We start from the raw sequence: 22,828 nt of genomic DNA, 5'->3' as shown, positions 1-22,828 counted from the left end.
GAATTCTCCCACCTAGTGTCCAATGTTCCTGAGATAGGCGTGAACTCACCGTGACTCTGCTCAGGATAAAGCGGTTACTGAATGTGAATGAGTAAAATGTCAAAAAAATATAATGAACACAAACCTTCTGAATTCCATCATGTTAAATTTGGGGGACTATAAACATACTATGAAGTTAGGATACTTCTAAATTTTGTGCTAGATAAATAAACACACGGGTAATGGCAGTTCGTCAATTAGCTTTACTTGTTTTGAAAGGTGGTTTCCTGTAACCAAACTTCATAAGGAACAGCAGTGGCAACTTAATCCAAGAAATTCCATATTTCAATGTAAACCAGCCCTGATGATGACCAACATAATTATATGACTAAATATGGAACTGTGTGTTGTAAGATTGTTGTCTTTTTTTCCCAGTAGAAAAGTAAAGCACAGTCGTTAGCTATTACTAAAGTAAAGTGCAGAATTAGTCTACTCCTGTGGTCAGCAAACCAATTTCTATATATACTTTCATGTAAAATTCAGTAAACTGATGGAATACATGTCTCTAATAGAAATGCTTAGTGCTTTTCATAGCATATGAGACATGAGACTTAATACACATTAGCCATAGACAGACTAGATTTGTGTCATTTTTATTATGCCAGACATTTAAAACAATTAACACACCCATAATGCTCAAAATTAATTGGTCAAACAAACTGATTAGGTTGAGTGGTGTGGGCTTATGGGTGAGAGACACAGTGGTACATAGAGGTTTTAATATGCATTATGCTTTCAACAAATCATTCAAAGAGAAGATAAAATCTGTGTTGAGAAAATTAAATGCAAATTCCAAAAGCCTAGATAAACTCATTCCTTTTGGTCAGACTCTTTCTGTTATGGTGGGCAAGAGAAAGTGCTCAATGACTAAGTTGAGAAACTGTTATCGGGGAAGCATTTCTTCGAGGTCTGCCACGACATATGACACCACGGCCCACACAGCTGAACACAGATTCATCTCTGCTGGGTTCTGCACAGTCATTGTGTCACCCTCAGTGTGGTGGAACCAGAAGTACTTGCTGTCTGCTGTATGTAGGCTGGCACCTAGGCAAGAGAAACATGGTCCAAAAAAACTAATTAATTTTGCGTTGCAGTGCTGAGAGAGCGAAATAAAGTATGGTTAAAAATCATATCAGTCGCAAAAAGCACACAACCAGCTATATTACGGCTTATATAACATTATAACTTTCAATAACAGTGTGAACGTACAGTCCCGTCCAAAACTACTGGAACAGCAAGGCCAATTCTTTTGTTTTTGTTATATACTGAAGACATTTGGGTTTGAGATCAAAAGATGATATTTACATCTAGATGTGTAGAACATGGCACCTCTGGTGACAGACAACCCAGTTTTTAGTTGAGCAAAAGTACTGGAACAGATAGACTTAAAGTAATTTTTAATAAATTACACTGAATGTTTGGTTGCATATCCCTTGCTTGCAATAACTGCATCAAGCCGGTGATCCACTGACATCACCAAACTGTTCTATTCTTCTTTTGTGATGCTTTGCCAGACTTGTACTGCAGCTTTTTTCAGTTTTTGTTTGTTTTGGGTGGTTTCTCCCTTCAGTCTCATCTTCAAAAGGTGAAATGCATCCTCAATTGGGTTAAGGTTTGGTGATTGAATTGGCCATTGTGAACACCCCCCCCTCCCCCTCCCCGATGAAGTCCTTTGTTGTGTTGGCAGTGTGTTTTGGCTCATTGTCTTGCTCCCAATTAGATTGGATGCATTTCTCTGCAAATTGGCAGACAGAATGTTTTTGTAGACTTCTGAATTCATTAAGCTGCTACCATCATGAGTTACAGCATCAATAAAGAATAGTGAGCCCGTTCCAGAAGCAGCCATGCAAGCCCAAGCCATGACATTATCTCCACCATGCTTGACCAATGAGCTCTTCCATCACTTTGATGGAGGTTAATCTTGATTCCAACCTTTTGTGGCTCATCTCTGTATTTCTTTGCAAATTCCAATCTGGCTTTTCGATTCTTACTGCTGATGAGTGGTTTGCATCTTGTGGTATGGCCTCTATATTTCTGCTCTCAAAAGTCTTCTTCGAACGGTGAATTGTGATACCTTCACCCCTGCTCTGTGGAGGTTGCTTTTGGGTTTTTCTTCACAGCTCTCATAATGTTTCTCTCATCAACTGCTGTTGTTTTCCTTGGTCAACCAGTTTGTTGTCTGGTTGCACCAGTTTCTTTCTTTTTCAGGACATTCCAAATTTTGTATTGCCTATGTCCAATGCTTGTGCAATGGCTTTGATTAATTTTCCCTCTTTTCTCAGCATCATAATGGCTTGCTTTTCTCCCATAGACATCTCTCTGGTCTTCAGGTTGGTTTATCCTTTTTTAACAACAAATACAGTCTTCAGAGGTGAGACCCAGGGCTCAAACCAAGAGTAGACATGCATTAATTGTTTAAACAATCAATCTAACAGGGCACACATAGGCAAGAAGAAACACTTGTCAGTTACGTGTTATATATGATCACTTGAAAAATGGGTGAGTTCAAACAAAAGGTGCCATAGTCTAAGTTGTTTAACACATCTAGATGTAAATATTAGGAAATGAAAGCTGCAATTCTGATGTATCATCTCATATTCATCTTTTGATCTCAAAGCCAATTGTCTTTAGTGTATAGGAAAAAAAAGGAACTGGCCTTGCTATTCCAGCACTTTCAGAGGGGACTGTATCTGCTGTTTTCAGTGTTCTTACTCAGAATTGCTTGAGTCACTGAGCTGCATGTCATGTTCCTGAAGCTCTCATTTAAAGGATTTGATGACTGAAAGGTCAACAACCATCAACCAAGGTTCCCGATATGTGCTGCCTTAGTCATATTCACTATGTATCCTCTTACACTGTAATGCTTGTTTTGGAACCAAACCTTACACATAACAAGGTATCTCTCTCTCTCTCTCTCTCTCTCTCTCTCTCTCTCTCACACACACACACACAACAGGTCTTGATATAAGTTGTTTGAGGAGCATTTTCCATTCTTTACTCAATTGTTTCCATTTCAAGAATGGATGGGAAAATGTAAGAACTGCCATCAAACGCACATGTGTTTGTAGTTAAAGAGTTCTCCAGTTTCTGTACTGTTTCCAGATGGGAATCTCTTCATCCAGAACCCTCAGCTATCCCTCAGCTATTCTTGAGGAAATGAAGCAAACAGTCATAGGATTTAAAAACACCACTTAGAATAGGATGTTGAGCCACTGATTTTAGGTCATCTCTAAATAGTACAGAGGTGGAATAAATGGTCGTGCTCATTAGGTAGGGAGATTAAGGACTTGTCATAATGTTCAGGTGTTTGTAGAACAAAGCTAACTTCCTCAGGCATTGAATAAATTCCAAAACCAGCTTAACATGCTATAATAAGTGAGAAAAACCAGTTACAACAATCCTTATTCACTACAGCAAAACAGAAGATGCTGCTGTCTACTGAAGGAAAAACACTCTAGAGTATGCTTGAAATACTGCAAAATATATTCACACAGAGAATGAGCAAAAATCCATCTCAACTCAGTCACTCTCCAGAGCTGTGCATGTTTGGACAGCTGGATGTTGGTGTGACTCATTTGTTTAAACATTTTGGTTTGAAACCACTGGAGAGTAGTCTCTATACATTTTCACATTGACCTTGTATGCATCACTTTTTCCAAAGACACTGACTGATGTCATGGCTATCTATCTGCTATCAGTAGAATGACATTTTGTACAGCTGAGAAAAAGGTCTGCCTTATGTAACAGTTCATTAACGGCCAGCCATCAGAATACTTGTACTGTACTTCACAGACAGGACTTTGTCATGACTACAGTCAAAACAAATCCAACAAGCCAAACACAAGTTAATTTGCAGTCATGGCAACATGACTGATAAGAACAGGGAAAAAAAAGGAGACAATTTCCTTCAGCACAGGGAAAACTAAATAGACAAACACCACAGCAAAACACAGAGGATGTAAATATTTATTTTCAAATATTCTATTGAATACTATCAGAAATATTATTTAAAGTTTAAATTTAAATTTGTGCTATTTAATGTTTCCAGGAACAATACAGATTTAAACCCTTTTCGTAATCATGAGCACAATATTCAGTTAAACATACTTCAATTTTGAATTTTAAATTTTCAGAGCACCTGAATGGGGGGGGAAAGTTTCTCCCCCGTCAATCACAGTGACAATATCCAATCATGAGCATGTATGAGCTCATGTATGCAGAAGGGGATAGTTTTCCTCCGTTAGTGTGTTATGCAGCCCTGTGACATAGCATGAGCGGCAAATCGAAAAGTTGGTGCTCACTGGCTTCACATGTAGGGAAGTGTGTTGGCCTTCACCCTCCCTGGTTGGTAGCTGCTGTGTGATAGGGGGAGAGCTGACTGGTGGGAAGGAATTGGCAAGTGACCAAATTGGGAAGAAAATAGGGAAAAATCCTATTTTCATACTGCATATATTCAAGGTTATTAGGCTAGTATAGCACTTTCCTGGTGTTATGAGGAAAAAATCTTACTGGCACCACACCACATTAGGAAAGTAGAACCCACTGGCTGGTAAAACTATTAACAAAACATGTAACCATAATAAAAAAAAAAACAGGTTAAGTTCTAATCTAACCTGAAAAGCACATTTTATACCATGGGTGCCTCAAATTCCAACACTAACTTCAGTAATGACAGAAAAGAGAGCACCGATGCAGACACTGGTGTGTCTGTTGGGTATAAATGTACTTGGACCTCTAAAAAAGTCATTCCAATGTGTCGGTCTAACAGCAGCCATGTGAATCTGAGGAGAGCTCAGATTCTCCCCAAGTACTTAAAAGCATTTTATGAAGGTAAATTTATGGTTCCTTGTCTGAACTCAATTAATTTCAGTTCTCTAGTCAATAGATTAGAACAAAGTCCCTGAGGTTATGAGTAACTGGAGCACAATAGCTTCTTCACACAGATATAATAAAATGTCTAGCATATGTAGACCAAAAACATGCAAGATTATCTGTGACATTTAAAAGATCATTATATGTACCATCTTGGACAGACGTATGCAGAAGAAATTCATGTTTCTCTTGAATCAGTATTAATGTAGATAAAAAATGGTTTATGGTTTAGGGGGTTAGATTTTGAATTAAGCAACATATATATAAAAGCAATACATATAAAACCACCTGCCTAATATTGTGTACGTCCCCCTTGTGCTGCCAAAACAGCTCTCACTGGTTGAGGCATGGACTCCACAAGACCTCTGAAAGTGTGCTGTGGTATCTGGCACCAAGACGTTAGCAGCAGATCCTTTAAGTCCTGTAAGTTGTGAGTTGGGGCCTCCATGGATCGTGCTTGTTTGTCCAGCACATCCCACAGATGCTTGATCGGATTGAGATCTGGGAAATTTGGAGTCCAAGTCAACACCTTGAATTCTTTGTCATGTTCCTCGAACCATTCCTGAATAATTTTTGCAGTGTGGCAGGGCACATTATCCTGCTGAAAGAAGTCACTTCCATTAGGGAATACCACTGCCATGAAGGGGTGTATCTGGTCTGCTACAATGTTTAGGTAGGTGGTACGTGTCAAAGTAACATCCACATGAACACCAGGACCCAAGGTTTCCCAGCAGAACATTGCCCAGAGCATCACACTGCCTCCTCCGGCTTGCCTTCTTCCTTTATTGCATCCTGGTGCCATCTCTTCCCCAGGTAAGCGACGCACACGCACCCGGCCTTCCACAGGATGTAAAAGAAAACGTTATTCATCAGACCAGGCTGCTTTCTTCCATTGCTCCATGGTCCAGTTCTGATGCTTATGTGCCCATTTTAGGCACTTTCGGCGGTGGACAGGGGTCAGCATGGGCACTCTGACCGGTCTGCAGCCCGCACCTACCTAAACATTCTATCAACGCCAGCAGTAACTTTTTCAGCAATCCTTACGCTTGCCCATTTTTCCTGCTTCCAACACATCCAACACAGAGAACTGACTGTTCACTTGCTGCCTAATATTGTAATATTGTTAGGAGATAATCAATGTCATTCACTTAACCTATCTGAGGTTTTAATGTTATGGCTGATTGGTGTGTGTGTGTGTATATATATATATATATATATATATATATATATATATATACACACAGTATATATTGTATGCATGTATGTATGTATGTGTATATATATATATATATATGCACACACACTGACAGGTGAAGTGAATAATATTGATTATCTTGTTACAAAGGGTCTGGGGCGCCCAAGGTTCATTGATGCACGTGGGGAGCGAAGGCTAGTCTGTCTGGTCCGATCCCACAGATGAACTACTGTAGCAGAAATTGCTGAGAAGGTTAATGCTGATGATGCAGATCTCAATCTGATTGAGCATCTATGAGATGTGCTGGACAAACAAGTCAGATGTATGAGGCCCCACCTTCCAACTTACAGGACCTACAGGATCTGCTGTTAACGTCTTGGTGACAGATACCACAGCACACCTTTAGAGGTCTTGTGGAGTCCATGCCTCGATGGGTCACAGCTGTTTTGGCTGTACAAGGGAGACGTACACAATCTTAGGCAGGTGGTTTTAATCTTATGGTTGATCAGTGTGTGTGTGTACATTATATATATATATATATATATATATATATATATATATATATATATATATATATATATATATATATATATATATATATATAAGAAAAGCAATAAATTATGATAGAGCAAAGTCAAACTCTGATAGCATGACCTTAGGCAACGGGAACAGCTGAGAGACTTTGAATGTCCTGAGTATTTAAAATAAATTTTAAATCTGGAATAGACCAAAACCCAGGTTGTACAATTACACTACATAATTACTGATCATGTAAACAATTGTTCACAAACTGACCTGGTACTCCAGCCTGCATCCACATGTTTATATCAGTTCCTTCTCCATGTTTCTCCAGGGATGTTACATTGATGGGTGCCAGCAGTTTCATTACTTCTTTCATGATGGCTCTGGCTTTGTCACTGCCAGTGAACTGCAGTCCAACAGGGGCAAATGTGCCCATATCAGATTCCATCACCAGGTCAAAGTTTGAAATGTTTGCCTGTAGAAGAATGAAATTTAGACTGTAAAATATAAGAGGAAGATCACATTTTTGGTCTAGTACCAAATTTCCCCTTAGGGATCAATAAAGTATTCTCTATCTCAATCTAGTACCAAAGCCTTTATTAGGTCTTTGAATTGATCACATCTGCTAGTCTTCATAAAAACTGACAGACAGTGTAAGTAAGCTACTCTTTAAGACAACAAGACAGCAACAGAGAGGCCACATGCTGTCTTCATGAACATATTCACATGTTTCAAATAAGTCAAGAGAATTCTTTCAAGTTACTGCTGTGCAATAGGCAGCTCAAGGTCTCACACTCTTGCATGTTCTGGACATTCGGTTATTGACCTTCACAACTAACTAACTAACTGAGGGTCTGTTTGCAAGAAATTGGAGAAATTTAGACAAAATAGTGTTTGACTGCCCAGGTTTACGCACGACAATTCATAAAAAACCCCTCAAATTTGAAAGGATCTAATATGGAAAGATCAAATGGAGGTGAGAGTGATACTTCAAATGAAAACATGTACATGCAATTAAGGATTAAAAAAAGGTAGGTGTGGATGACCAAACAGAAGATGGATCAGTAGAGAGAGCAAAACTGCCAGTGCTCTCTGGGTGGGAAGGATGGTGTTAGTCTCTCTTCCCTGTCAATCAGAACCATGCTTGACAATTGTGGGCATCTATGAGCTTACTCTATGCAGAAGAGAGCAGATAGCACTTTCATCAGTGCGTGTTACACTGCCATGTGACACAGCATGAACAGGAGTTTGAAAAGATATGGAGATTCACATGTCTTGGAGAAGGCTACTGGGTAGGAATTAGCAGGACCAAATTGGAGGTCTTTTTTCCCCACAAAAAGGGGAAAAAAAAGAAGTAGTCATGGATCAATAGGTGCGTATAAGCATCATGCACATCATATAAGCAATAGTACAAGTGAAATGTGAATACTTTGTGCTGTTGGTAGTACTGCATCGCTCCTACTCCCCCTGCTTCCTCAGCAGACCACAGCACAGCCCGGAGTGTCCTCTTAGGTCTCAGGCCTATAGACCAAGAAACAGACAATATAAGGCAACTACAGATCATTTCATTTTTCATTCATAACTAAATGTTGCGTAAGTCAAAGTTTATTAACTCGGTCAGTGAAGTCTAAAAAGAATAGTAAAATGCCACAAAAACTATGTTGTATATTATCTCAAAGTATCTATCAATTATACACAGAAATGATAAGACAATTATGTACAATAATTCCTCAAGCAGAAAACTCACAAAATTATACAGGATGACAATGCATACTTGTTACTGGAAGGACAAGCTTACTTAAGTATTTTGCTCAAAATTGTGTCAGAGTCCAAGAATGGCTCTATGGCAGAAAAACAGGCTAGAGCAGAACAGGTCACCTTCAGCACCTGGAGCATTACGGTCAGTTCTACCAACCCTATATCTCTGGTCTCACTCAAAATAGGCAGAATTATACTGTATTAAAATGGTATGGCCTTGTAGTTCAAAAGTAAGATTTAATGTTTACCGGTTACTAATAGTGAAGGCTGGTGTTCAAGATATAACAGCTGAAGATCTCAAAAACAAAAGTAGTTTAAGGATGCTATATGTAGTAAGATTTGGTCTATAGTGTGGTATTCTAGTGGCACTTCTGGATTAAAATACTAGTCCTAATAACTCTAGAAAAGTTTCACAAAGGGTGCTGCCAACTGTACATGCATGCACATACATAGTTGCTAAGACATTTTGCCAAAATATAGGTTGATTTTATTCTTCATCTTAGATGAACACTACACAATGTATTCGAAATTTGAGAAAATTCTTTTAGAAAATTCTGAAGTGCAGCCTTTGCTGGTAATGTAGAAGATAATGAAAACATGTTTAGGACTACATCCACTAAAATGTCCAGATATTAAATTAAATCTTAACAATTCTAAAAGAAAACTTACACATCAGAAGGTAGAGAGTGGAGTTTTAAATTTGTAGATGTCTTTTTCTAAACCAATTATCCAACATTTTGGAAGACAGTTTTGGATAAGGAGGCTTTCATACGCATCAGCTTTTAACACTAATGAATAAGATTCCTGTCATAATGTAACACATATACATATTGCTTTGAAGCATGTATTGCTACAGTAGTCAGAAATATGGTTATAATATAATTATACATTTTAGTCTATTAAATCTCTTCTTTGGAAATATTTTGTAAATTTAGTTTCTATGTCATTATCATTCTTCTTTCAGCATTATCAGCCGTGAATGCAATGAAATTTTCTTTCCTGAGAGGCTGTTGCTGCACTTAAACATAAAAATAGCCATATGTAGCAAATATACAGTAAACCCCTCTGTAGACTACACAGGACTCATTTCCTCAGTCATTTCATGACAGTAAAACATGCTATTGTATTTCTTTAAGGGTTGTAAAAGAACATGCATAAATTTACAGTTCATCAAAATACCTTCAGAAGGAATGTTATTCAAGTACCTAAGAATTAATATTTCCACAAAACAAGCTCAATAGTTCAAAAATAGGTCATTGAAATAATTTTTTTTACCTACCCCAGTAATTAAATCCTAAGCTAACCAATATTGGAAGCTATATAATGTTTAATTAACTGTGAAGCCAAAATTTGTGACCACAAATAAAATATGATTAATTATGCAGCTCTACTCCTGCCAGAACAAAAACTCTGATGCACTCACTTGAGAGAGAACATTTACACATGCAATACTTTATTGCTAGCAGATACTTACCCAGGTCTTTGATAAGAGATAAGGCTTCCCAAGAAACAGCCACTCCACCACCATCATCCATAGCCCCCTGTCCTACATCCCAACTGTCCAGATGACCACTCAGCAAAACGACCTGAAGAGAAAATAAACATATAAACATATTATTAATATCCTTTTTGATGGGAATTACTTTGTGTTATAAATTATTAATTATTGAAAAGCGATTGTTTAGCTGATCCATCCACAATCACCTAGGTACTGCTTCAATCCAGCTAGTATGAAAATGCTTTTTAATTTTTTTTTTATTTAACTCAATTATTTTTTGCTCTTACGATTACTTATTTTTCCCTTAAGCAAACATTCAGGTTAGTATTGGTAGACAATCCTTCATGGTTTGGTTAGACCAAAGGTTATGGCAGCTTTGTACTGGTGTTGAAAGATTGACCATCATCCTCTCACTCTATATGTAAAATGACCTATGAAAAGCTCTGTCCTCTCTCCTGAAGGATGCTCATGATTTAAACAAACACGCCACCATGCAGACAGACAGTAATGCATTCAAGTACATTCTTTAAAACGCTTTCTGAGGACACAGGAAGCATTAAAATAAAGCTCTAAAAGCACCACTAAGGAAGTGCAGGACTTCCAGGGCTTTAAAGGTCACCTCAAGGCTCTGAAAAAACTAAAAAGGAGAAGATGCTAAAACCAAGAGGCATTCTCTCTGCTGTCGATACTGGTGGTGTAAACACAAAATGTCAACTTGTGGTCTTAGTTGTAGTTTTGTTTACTTGTGGTTGTGGATACTAAACTGTCTATATTCGCAATTGCACTTCCTAGGAATGATTACTTCAGTCTAAAGGAGAACTAAAAAATTCCTATGACATTTGATGATTTGATGTCTACTGAAGTGGACAGGAGCACAATAAAGCAAACTTGATCAGACAAATGGTAATCATACACTAACAATTTCCAGAATGCATGAATATAACAGTACAATAGAGAAAACTTGCCTGTAGCCTTGCCTTAAGTTACTGGTGCTACAGTGCTCTAAGTAAGGAATAAAACATGAAGGTGCATGCTGTTATAAGCAAATAATCAACAACAGGTTACTGTGATGTTCCTACCCCAAAGTTAATTCTTTTCCTACAACACCACATCCCAAAGTGGTTTTTTTACTCCTATACCACAATAATTTGCCAACATTAACAATTTTTATTCATTAAGGAATGACATATCTTTTATCCCTTTAGTTACATTTAGTGTTGTGGAACAGCCACGAGACAAGTTAGTTCCTGTTATCACTTAGTTCCTGTTATTAGTGCTAAAAAAAAAAAAGTTTCTCCTTCGCCCTTTCTTTTTCTCTCTCTTGAAGTTAAGACAAAAAAAGGAGCATGTCATATTAGTGAGAAACCGAAAAGCAGAAATTCTTCCGTACTGAAGGCTCTCCGAAAAAGAGATGTCCGGGAAAAATAAATAATTTGCTAAATAATTTATTATTTGGTATAGATTATGTTGTGCGTCTGCCATACAAGTCCCTGTGTAAGTTTAGAAAAAACTACACATTACAACAAGTGCACTAGTATAAACCAGTGTTTATATTAACTGTTATGGAAAATTAATCAACACCTTCTGACCAATCAGATTTGAGAATTCAGCAATGCTGTTATATAATTTGAAATATAATTCACATTCTCACTTTAAACAAGAGTTGAGAGAATTGCAGTGATTCAACTATGAGGAAATAAAAGCATTAATCACTGAAATTTACACAACCTGATGCATCACTTTCTTGCTATGTGACTCAAAGTTCAGTTTTCTAATTTATGAACCTCTAGTCCCAACTTTGCCCTTGGTGTTTGTCCCAAGTATACCTAGGGACAAGTTATTTTTCTGACACATTCATCTTATTTTGATGTAGAGTTGCTAGGGGCAATCACAAACAAAGATTCCTTGATTCCGGTTCCTGTATGGCATCCTAGTTTCAAGATTTTTTTATAATCAGAGAAGCAAGACAGTCACTGGATGGAAAATCTTTATTAAAGCAAAACTAGCCTTGGGGTTTTCTTGCCAGGAAACAGCAACTGCATAAATCAGACACTTCTGGGACTGTTGCACAAATATTACTGAGGCAGATTAATGAAGCACGCTTCAAGCTGAACTTCCTGACAAATGATTTTATTATATATTATATCTTTTCTGCAACTGTGGTTGAACTAGTTGAGATATTCTGGCAGAACACATACTGACATGCCTGTAAAGACAAACGCTACTTTAAAAAACTTAAGCTTGATGAAATGCTAACAAAATCAGAAGGTGGAATGTCAACAACTTGCTAATGCTCTCAACCTTTTTATCAGGGGGAAAAACACTTCGAAGTAAACACAAAATATTTTTTTCCATTTTTCAAGCCAAACGTTGACACATGTAGACCAGAATTCGTCCCAGACCTATATTTGCCGAACATGGTGTACATCACTGACTTGCCAGAAAGACCACCCTGCTTCCATGTGCTTTCTAAATGTGGAACTGGAGCATGAAGTTAAACATGCTTTGATGTATGAAAAGAAAACAAACAAATTTAACTGCAATTCTGGTGTTGTTAGAAAGAGAGACTCATAAACCATATTACTTAATTACACTCAGAGTATGAATGTAAAGAATGAATAAGGACTAAAAAAAAGAGCTCAGGCAGAATGGTGCATCACAGTGTTGCAGTAAACAATAAAAAACATGACAACATGTTCTGTGGTGAGACATCTTCCGCTATTCTCCCCTTAACCTGTCAGAAACAGTGCCAAACGAACTCTCTGAACAAGCAGGAGAAATGTGGAAATTTGGTTCCATTTCTTTACCTTCATCTGTATGTTAGTTACTTATAATCAAGAATGCAAATATTCACAAAATTTTCTTGAGCATTTTTCTAGATATTCTAAGCAGAAATAATTGAAGGCTTATAGTAATTGTCACATTATAAAACAAATAGTATACTCCCTATGTGATGCCAAAACAAAGCCTGTTGTGTGCGCTAATCACAGCGGTCACAAATGTGAACAAAAATGGCAAACCTATCAGTTAATTTATTACTGAATACAATGCTATTCATGTCCCAGCATCAGTGCTTATTATACTCATCCAATGTAGCCATTATACTCATTGTTAGAAATGAAAATTGTATCCCACCTCCCACTGCAGCATGTAAGTGAGAATTTTTTTGAAAAACATGGATGATATAATGACACTTATTTAACCACTGTACATAAATTGAAATAAACATCCACAAAATATAAATGGATGAGGAGTAACACAACATAAATTAGTTGGATGAGACAATTGTTTGTTATGAAATGCAATAGTGAATGGCTCAATGAATTAAGCTTAACTAAACTTTTCAACTTATCATGCCTATCAAGTTATCCACACTACACAGACAACAACATCCACCGATTTGTTCGTACTGGTTTACATTTCACATAAAACCGCTGTGTGGGAGGGATTTCTGGTCTGTAAGAAAGCAAATAAACATAAAAAGACCAAAAAAGCTTTTGGTGGATATATGTAAACATACAGCAGACAGTCCATTTCCTCACATATTGACAGTGCATGTTTACAGGAATCTGCAATTATGGAAAAAGCCATCAAAAATATGCCTGTGGACAGACACATACAAAACACCCTCACATCTCCCTGTAGCTTTCTCAATCTGACTGAAGATATAATCGCAACTATCTCACTTAAAAAAAAAATCTCTGCTTCTTGCAACCTATACGCTAAAAATTTAGCACATCATAAATCTGGAGCAGAGGTCCCTGACCCTTAGTTAAGAGCTATCCGTCGTGTGCTATATCTCCAAACAAAATCACAACAGAGACCATCTGGACCATCTGGATATATAAAGCAGGGCCTTGCAAAAGAGGAATTCTGCCTTTGTTGTGACAGGATATGAGGTTATCCACCAGTGGTTTCATTTCCTGTCACCACCTTTTGAACCAAAAGTTCCTAAATTCATTATTTAGAACGATTATACCTGTGATACATTTCTCTAACATTTGTCAATTTTACCAGGTTACAGTGCACAATGCTAAATAGGAGCTAAAAACAGGACTCTCATTTAGAGTTCTACTCTTGGAATAAAGATATGCAAGTCATTTAAAATAATGGATTATGATAAAAAACATAAGATGTTATGCAATAGCTGAGCCTTAAGCCAGACTTGTTAAATGATCTCTTCTCAAACTGTAAAATGCATGAACAGATTTTATAGCTGAAACAGGCACACAGAGCCTCTCTGCATTAAGAAAAAAAAAAAATCACAAGTCATCACAAGGCTGTCATATGGCAATGAAAATACAATTTAAGCATCATACCATTGAGACAGTCAGTGAGGAAATGGTGAGCATGATGTTTTTTGTTTGTTCTTAAGATAAATGTCCCTGTCTTGCACAAGCAGTGTCACATTAACCAGGGCAAAGTACAGTCATGAGTATTAACATCATCACTGCTGAAACTGGCTGCCAGATCTGAAATTTGTTAAAATGAAATTATCTCATGAGGTAAAGACACTAACATCTAATAACTGTGTCTCTTCAGTATGGTGTAAAAGCCAACATCACACTCTAAGGTAAGTATTATGTCCCTCCATACTATGGAAACTAACGAAGTGTCAAGAGGCATTTAAACCTATGGGTATACTTTCACGAATCCCCAGCATGCATCACACAACCCAAGCTGGTTAAAAACATTACACTACATAGCTATTAGAGTATCCAAACCATGCAACCTAATTTTGTGGGGACAACAATGACATATGAGTCCAGAAATAGAAGAAGATGGAAAAAGCATATACGTAAATAAAAACAAATGATTCAACGCAAACCAATGATTAATCCGTGCTTGAATCCAGATGAGCTAGATACTACTGAGCACAAACTAACCAGGGTCTGACTGCTGCTGTCACTGGGCATGTGCTACTCTTACTGAGAAAGGTCAACACATGTGTCTGGATACTAGCATTATTTTATTTTTCAGCGTAACAAGCAGCTATACTGGGACATTCACAGACGACTGCCCTCGGTGTGAACCTGGTCAAATCTCACGCAGAGTCTCTCAGAACATTCATATTTCTTCTCTAGAGGTTAGTCTTTCCAGTTAAAAATGTAACACATACGCCAATTATTTGTAGTGTATATCTGTCTTATTAAAGATACTCTTGTCTGCATATAAATCTATAATTCTGAGGGTATCTTACCTGTTCAGCTGCAACAGATAGCAATCAAACAAAACACAAACAAAGCCCAAACTTCCATACATTCACCGCTGTCAGTTCAAACCTAAAAAAATTTAAATGATGGATACCAGAAGGCTTGAGAAATCTTTTTAAAGATGTTCTTGAAGCTACCTATCTTCCCTTGGTGTCACAATGCTTTATTATTGCTCTATGTATTATTTATAGGACATAGGCCTGCCTGAAGAAATAAATGGATATGACATGGCAAACCCCAGAAGACAACAGCAGTGCAAGCTTGCAGCCCAATTCTCCAAAATCACTGATAACAAACTGTCATTCCAGGCAAGCAGCCCTAAAATTGGTTGTGCAAGGAATACAAAGTGCCTTACCCATATATTTTTTTATCATCTTATCTCTTTAGGCCTGAGCAGTATGTGTCTTCTGATTTTAAGCTTTTCTTTCCCAGGACCTATAATAATCATACAAATACAGGTGAAGAGCTTCAGGTAATATTAAAACCTCAAAATGGGGGAAAATGTGATTGCAGTGACTTTGACTGTGTCATAGTCGTTGGTGCCAGATGGGCTGTGTTAGGTATTTAAGAAACTGCTGATCTGTTGGGATTTTCATGCACAGGTATCTAGAGTTTACACAGAATAGTGCGGAAAACATTCAGTCAGAGGAGAAAGGTCAGAGGAGAATGGCCAGATTGGTTTGAGTCCACATGAAGGCTACGATAATTCAAATAACAACTGTTTACAACCATGGTGAGCAGAAAAGCATCTCAGAACACAAAACACCCTCAACTTTGAGCTGGATGGGCTAAAACAGCAGAAGACCACATCAAGTTCCACTCCTGTCAGGCAAGAACAAGAATCTGAGTATACAGTATACAGAAGTCTTAACTACTGCCAAAATGCAACTACTGCTTAACTACTGCTTCCATGCTGTAGGGGAAGGCCATCTGTGTGATGTTAATGAGAGCTATTTATACAGGTTCAATGAGAATGATACTAAAGAATGGAAAAGTAATGTAAATTGTACCAAAATTAACATTTTAAACATTCCTCAACATTTCCTGTTCTTTGGCCGTAAAATTGCGGAAGAGAAAAAATAACATCTTTGCCAGCCTTGTTGCCAAAACTCCTGCGCTGTGACCACCCTTCATCCTAAGACTACAAATTCCTGATGATTCAGGCTCTGTGTGTGTGTGCACTGAACTTTCCAGACCATGTCTATGTTTAATCAACTAGCTGTGTCCTCTCCAGCAGGGCTTCAGCTTCATCACTGTGGGGGAGGATCTGTCTGTGGATCTGTAATTACTGCAGACTGGGCCAGCATGTCTGTCACACATCTCCAACTACAACCCAACTGGCACCACACAGGATAATATAGGATAGCACAGCACCACAAAGAACAGGGGGCATTCCATGTCAAATCACCTGAGCGTAAAGGTTTTCTTTCACAAATTATGTCAAATCTCAGGGCCACTGGTGTCTGGGAGCTCGTAGAGGCGCATAGCACTTTCCTCAGAGTATGTTGCACCACCCTGTTATGCAGCTTGAGTAGCAGCTCAAAAAGATGCGGTTGGCTTTCTTCATGTGTCTCATGTCTCGGAGGAAGCATGTGTTAGCTTTCACCTACCCCAGCAGATGTGTGACTGGGGAGACCCGACTGGTGAATTGGGAATTGGCCAAGACTAAAATTAGAAAATAGGGAATAATCTAAAACAAAAAAAGAAGTTAGAAGATGCCAGTATAAAAACATAATAGTAATTTGAATATACTGTAATTTATCAAACACAGGTTAAAATTATATGTCACATCTAAGCTTTCAACACCACTAGAACTCCTATAACTGTGGCCCAAATGTATAATGGAGTTACACTATGAACAGGTAGTCATGTATATGTAGCCTAGAAATAATAGAAATAATCTGCTCAAACAACACTTTTATCCTTAAACAGTAAATGCAAAGTGTGAGTGATTTAACATGGACTGAGCTACAACACATGACCGCTGCGAACTTGACTCAGAGAGTAAAGAGCATCCACAAGAAATATGAATCATTGTTTTTCCCTTAGTCTGTGTGACATAACATTGTACCACCATTAATGGAAAATGTATTCAGTTTGTGACAGTTACAAAATAGCAACCATTACCCAACAGCCATTCCAATCTTCCTCCCAATAATTAGCACTATAGAGGTTTCGCATTAAGCAGAGGAGGAAAGAAATGAAAAACAGAAAGAAGCATCTAGAGCTTGCCAGTGTACATTAATTACTTAGGATAAAATACTAAATAAAAATAATCCTTCCAAACTCTGAATAAAAAAAAAACTTTAGAAATCAGATGGGAGGGATCATAAAAGTAAAGCTTCTTCAATCATCAGGGCAAACTGACAGCAGGTCTGTGACAGAGAGCTGAAGCTTTCCATGCAATAAAAACACTGCAAACAGCCACTATGCTTATAAAAAGAACAGCAAACACCACACAGGGGCTCCACAAACAGGCACCTTTCTTATTTACATCCAGGAGTGAAAGGAAGAGGATGTCATGCCCCACACGCACACACACACACACACAAAATCTGATGGCAATGAAATTATTCTTAGTGGATCTTCATCCTTGTACAATCATTTAATAGTCCACATGTTACCTAAAAATGGAAACATTTAGGTTTCAGTAATGTATTGATTTTTTTTTTTTTTTTTTGCAATAGCTATAATGGAAACCAGGGGTCTGATGAATATAAAGCTTCTAAAAGCTACCTCACAATGTCTGATTCAAGGCTTTTTTAAATTATACTTTTGTAATATGGTTTGGGCCTATACCTATAGTATTCAATTGGTTACATCTAGTTGCGATCTGAATGGCTATTCACACCTCACACAGTGTGCAGAGTGGACAAGCAAAACCTTAAACATTGTGAAGTAATAAGATTGCAGAGCAAGAAATAGTCACTGGTTTGGAAAACATACAGCAACACTTCTTTAAAATTTGTCAAATTTTTGTTGAAGCAGTTAGCTGGACGCAAACTAGATAATCTTGTGATGATGCACTATGACTACACAGATGGCCACATCCTGTGAAAGTAGACAATTCTTGGCCAATTTTGATGACAAAGAGTACCAAAGTAACCAGTAACAGCTAGAAGACTGGCTTTGTGAGACCATCTGTTGCTCTGTACAATTTGTCAGCCCCCTTCTGCCTAGTCCATCAGTGGAAAGGGACCAGAGGACCACCACCCACAAGGCAGATATTATTTAGGTGGTAGACAATTGTCAGCAGTGACACTCGCATGGAATTGCTTGGTATTTTTTGTTGGGCTGGTACATGTTAGAATTCAAGGTCACTGCTGGGATAAGAAAAGAATAGTTCAAGACTTGTGAACAAAAAGTATAGGTGTTACATAGTTACATTATATATAAATGTCAGAACCAATTAGTACATCTTAGGTGGTGTGATTTCTTTTCTCTGCCTAGAATGTGTCCCTACACCTCTTTCAGGTGTAAATGGGTAAAACAGCAGGGATATGCGCTTATAAAGAGGTTGTGCTTTACCATTGTATAAATCTTTAGATTCCTCACTGCACTAGACTGCATATATCAGGCTGTCTCACTCTTGGTTTGGTTTCCAATGTGGAATACAATATTTACAGACATGCCCACCACATACAGGATAACAAGATTGTTGCACTTGCCCTGTTCAATTCTTTTTTGTCTGGTCAGTCTGATGTTCCTGTTGGACCATGTTGCTGTTTTGACAAAATCCCAGTTTGGATGACCACAAATCTTTAAGGCATTTCTCAAATGCTTGCACTCCTTGTCCTTGGTTTCATATGGTCAGCAGATTTTCAGCCACATTTTTGCAAAACAGGGAGCCAAATAGCAAAGGTCAGACAGGTTCTGGTAAACTGCAATGTCAAAATTGCCATTCGGTCATCATGACTAAAATACAGGGTATGTCACAAGACCTGGATGACTGGAAACCTTAATAATCATGTTGAGAACAAGGAGACTGAACTTTAACCAACTCCTAATACAGGGAAATGAAGGTGTGAGGCCAGTAGGGTGACCAAAATACACAACCTCTTGTTGGAGTGTCTCTCCATAATACACAAGCCTCTGACGACACTGATGTGTCCTTGTGTGGCATAGTAGAACTATCAAAATAACAAGATGACAAGTCAGTACAAGTCATTCTGGACTACAGTCAGTCCCCTGGGTGACATCTGTCAGATGATTCATTGTCATTATGGGTTATCTAAGAATATCGGTTTAGAGGAAAAAGCAAAGCAGATTAGCAGTTTCATGTGCCCTGTGTTTATGCACACGCATGTACATTACATTCATGAAGTGACCTCTACCATTTAGTCTCATGACTCAGTAGGAAAGTAGCAGGAAACTACCACTCTCTAACCATATTACACACTAACCATATTACTACTGATGCTTTACAGTTTATGACAAAAACAGTCAGTCACTACTTGTGATCTACAAGGTTAAAAAGGCATGGTGGCCAAAAAAATATATATATATATATTAAGGTGAATGACAGTGGAACACAACTTAACACATTCAGATGGAAGAAAGGAAAATCATTCAGTCACTTCTGACGATAAAAGAAAACCAAAAAGAGTTGAATGTGAAAAATCAGGACAGCCTGTCGTCATTGATTATCATGCAACATTGAGCAAGATTTTGTTCCATCATTTTTACAAAGAGTATTATTTTTATCTTTCAGACAGCGTGTTACAGAATCAGTGACTGAAATGGACGTATGGGTTATCTTCCATAATCAGTGGTTGTGTACTTGTGTACACATGAGTGTGTATGTGCTTGTAGGTGTGAGGGCAAAAAACACAAGGGTTCGGAAAAAAGGCCATACTAAGGTCTATAAAATATCAGTTATGCATTAACACTTATATCCACCTTAGTATATAACAGCATTCCTCACCTTTTGCAGAAAACACCATTGGAGAGAACAGAGATTTAACAGTTTAGACAGTTAGACAAACACTAATGTTAGGGTATTTAGAAAAGCTGCTGTCTTAACATTAAAACCTACTTTTAATAAAGACACTGTATTAAAAGACAATTAAACATTATATTCAGGTACACGTAGTATTATGACCTCGAAACAGCCATCACGATAGAACCTTTACTAACAAGTTACACAGTGGAAGCTAAAGAAGAGTGGGAGATAGACTCATGGGGAGTTCTGTTATGTTCAATGTCAAAAATGTCTGTGCATGGTGGGCAATTTGAAGCTATACTACACTGTTAATTGGTTCCAAGCAGAAGGCATCCTGTTGCGCTTACCCAGGCTCAGAAATTTCTCTCTATAACATTAATCACCATTTCAAGAGAAACCACAAAACTGACCCCAGATGAGCAGTCAAAGGGCAACTTCTGCATTCTCTCTATAATTGGCTCCCAGAAGATGCTGGTGAGTCATGCAGAAGCACATGGAAGACACACGTGAGATGGTCACGTACTGGCCAAATATGGAACACAGCAGTGTCCATGGATGTGTTTGTAGCTTTTAAGCCCTTACTTGCTCTGGGTGCTCCCTGCCTGTAATCTCAGCCACTGTGTTGAAGGAGTCCACATCTTCCAGGGTCTGAGCCCCCATAGTTAAGCGCACCACAATTTTCGTGCCTCTGTGCGCCATCCTGGCCATCATCTGGGCATCTTCGACCGTGATACAGGCTGTGGGGATCTGAGGCACACCAGGCTGGTACCACTGCCACCCAGTGTGGGGGCTGTAACAGATACATACAATGAGTTTAATATTAATTTTTTGTTAATCCATTAGAGATAAAGTGAGGTTTCTTCGTGGAAAGATACTGATGATATGTGACTGAAACAGACCTGTTGATGGAAAACGGAGTGACAGAGCGAATGAGTGAAGCCACTGCTCCCACTTTAGCTGCCTCTGAAGCTCCTGAAGCACGGTATGCCACTGTCTCCCCATAGCTAACAAAAGGCTGATTATACACCACGATCTTCCCCTTAGCCTCACTCGCCCTTCTTTTCAGGTCATCAAAAGACTCCACCACCAACACTTCTGCTTCTATACCTGCCAGAAAGAGAGCATGAGGAGATGAGAAGATTTGAAAGATCGTGAAGAGGCATATATACTTCATTAAAATAACGATGCTTATGGGTGCAGTTAGGTAAACTAATTGCTTGAACAAGTCACAAACTACAAACCTCCTTTGGGAGTTCCAACACTACTCCCCAACCCAAGGATTGACAAGGTGTGGTTTCGTGGCAGAACCATCACTGCACTCTCCTGTCCCCTCACCCAGTGAGGGATCTTCACGGGTTCTAGGTGTACATTCTCCAGTCCATCCTGCCTCAATGCACTGTACATGTACTTGATAGCCAAGTCCAGATTCCTGGACCCGCTCACTCTGTTTCCGACTGTATCCGTGAAGGCTGCAAGTCGTTCATATGAGCGGTTCTGTGCCTTCCCATACACTGCCAAGTCTATGATTTTCTGGGCAATGCCAGAATAACTTGATAATTCCTTGGATACTTCTTCAAGAGATTTACTCCTGTAGCCATGTGGCTTACAGTGGCACTGTAATAAACTACCAATTAGAATGAGAAAAGTCAAAAGGCCACTGTTGTATCCCCTATCTGTCATCTGAAGGCAAGAAAGGAAACAAGATGTTACTTGGCATCCAAATATCAAAGAAATCAGGTACTAAACTAAAACTAGACTGATACTGATGCACAGGTTAATATCTGTATTAGGGTTTCTGAACAGAAAAGGCTTGTAAATACATATGATAGAAGGAAGTGGTCCTATAAAATATCCAGATACTTTTCTACGTCCGTGAAAACAACAAAGCTTTCCAAAAACTCTATTTTATTTGATTTACGTGTCTATAAAACAGCTCATTTTCTACTTCATCCAGAAGCGCGTTTACACACAAACAAACAACCATCAGTGTACAAAGCTGTAGGCTAAAGTCTATTTACTTCTACTACACAGCAGTGCCAGAAACTCTGGCCCTGCGTAATGAAGACAGCTAGACAGAGACGACAATTACCTTTCTAAAATGCCTGTTTCTTTCTATTCCCTTAAAAAAAAAAAAAAAAAAAAAAAACAGCGCTATTTTCAGTTCTATGAAGCTTGTGAACATTGGACAGGAAGATCATATGACCATCTTCATGGAGTTTCAGTTCCTCCCTCTTTCCCAGAGCCGAGCGCGCGCACTGCTACGGCAAGCCGTTGGGACATGTGTGTTTCTCACTTACTCACTTTCAGTAAACGCCGTAGGGGAAAAGTGAGGGTTTTTTTGTTTTGTTGTTTTTTTTTAACTACCAAATACGACTGATTCATCTCATTAGCTATTAATTACGCCTTTCGTTACCTCGATAAATGTTGGGGGAAACCCTGAAACTGTACAGAGCAGCTGATCTCACACACTGGGGTCTATAGTGCAATTCCATTAAGACAAAATAAAAATGTAATTTATAGCAACAAGACATTTATTGTGGTAGAAAATGGTGACATGAGTAATGCAAAATGGTCAAATAGTGTATGTTCAGATTTTATTATTGAAGAAAATAATTAGGTATAAAAGATATAATTTATATAAATATAAAATTTGGGATAATTTGATTTTGCTGCCTATTTTACACATACATTCATTTTTAATGTGGTAAATAAATTAAATTAAATATTTCTACAGATTAAATATTCTAAAATAAAAGTAAATGTTGTTTAAATGTATATAAATATAACAT

General features: G+C 38.1%; 1 protein-coding gene across 2 annotated transcripts; it reads right to left on the bottom strand.

Annotated features, from left to right (window-relative positions):
* Positions 1-616: 616 nt before the first annotated feature.
* On the bottom strand, positions 617-22,280 carry LOC113533870 (carboxypeptidase Q). 2 transcript variants are annotated; one of them, XM_034303588.2, is made up of 8 exons: positions 22,129-22,280; positions 21,281-21,719; positions 20,939-21,146; positions 20,622-20,829; positions 9,861-9,972; positions 8,058-8,149; positions 6,902-7,103; positions 617-1,083 (listed from the first exon to the last, which is right to left on the bottom strand). In XM_034303588.2, exons 1-8 carry the CDS (start codon positions 22,219-22,221, stop codon positions 923-925), a joined length of 1,515 nt encoding a protein of 504 aa, XP_034159479.2. In that variant the 5' UTR covers positions 22,222-22,280; the 3' UTR covers positions 617-922. The 2 variants fall into 2 exon arrangements, with proteins under 2 accessions (XP_034159479.2, XP_053087909.1); XM_053231934.1 differs by lacking the exon at positions 22,129-22,280 and having other exon boundaries at positions 21,281-22,119.
* Between the last annotated feature and the right edge of the window lie 548 nt (positions 22,281-22,828).

Source organism: Pangasianodon hypophthalmus, chromosome 1, assembly GCF_027358585.1.
Source record: "Pangasianodon hypophthalmus isolate fPanHyp1 chromosome 1, fPanHyp1.pri, whole genome shotgun sequence".
Lineage (NCBI taxonomy): Eukaryota > Metazoa > Chordata > Actinopteri > Siluriformes > Pangasiidae > Pangasianodon > Pangasianodon hypophthalmus.
Note: the sequence above shows the minus strand (reverse complement) of the source record. Positions and strands in the feature narration are given on the sequence as shown.

Coding starts and splice junctions, on each gene's coding strand:
- LOC113533870 (XM_034303588.2), bottom strand. CDS start 22,221: ATGTTCACAAGCTTCATAGAACTGAAAATAGCGCTGTTTTTTTTTTTT. Junction 20,830..20,938: donor ACTCCGTTTTCCATCAACAG/GTCTGTTTCAGT, acceptor TATCTGTTACAG/CCCCCACACTGGGTGGCAGT. Junction 1,084..6,901: donor GATGCAGGCTGGAGTACCAG/GTCAGTTTGTGA, acceptor TCTCTTGCCTAG/GTGCCAGCCTACATACAGCA.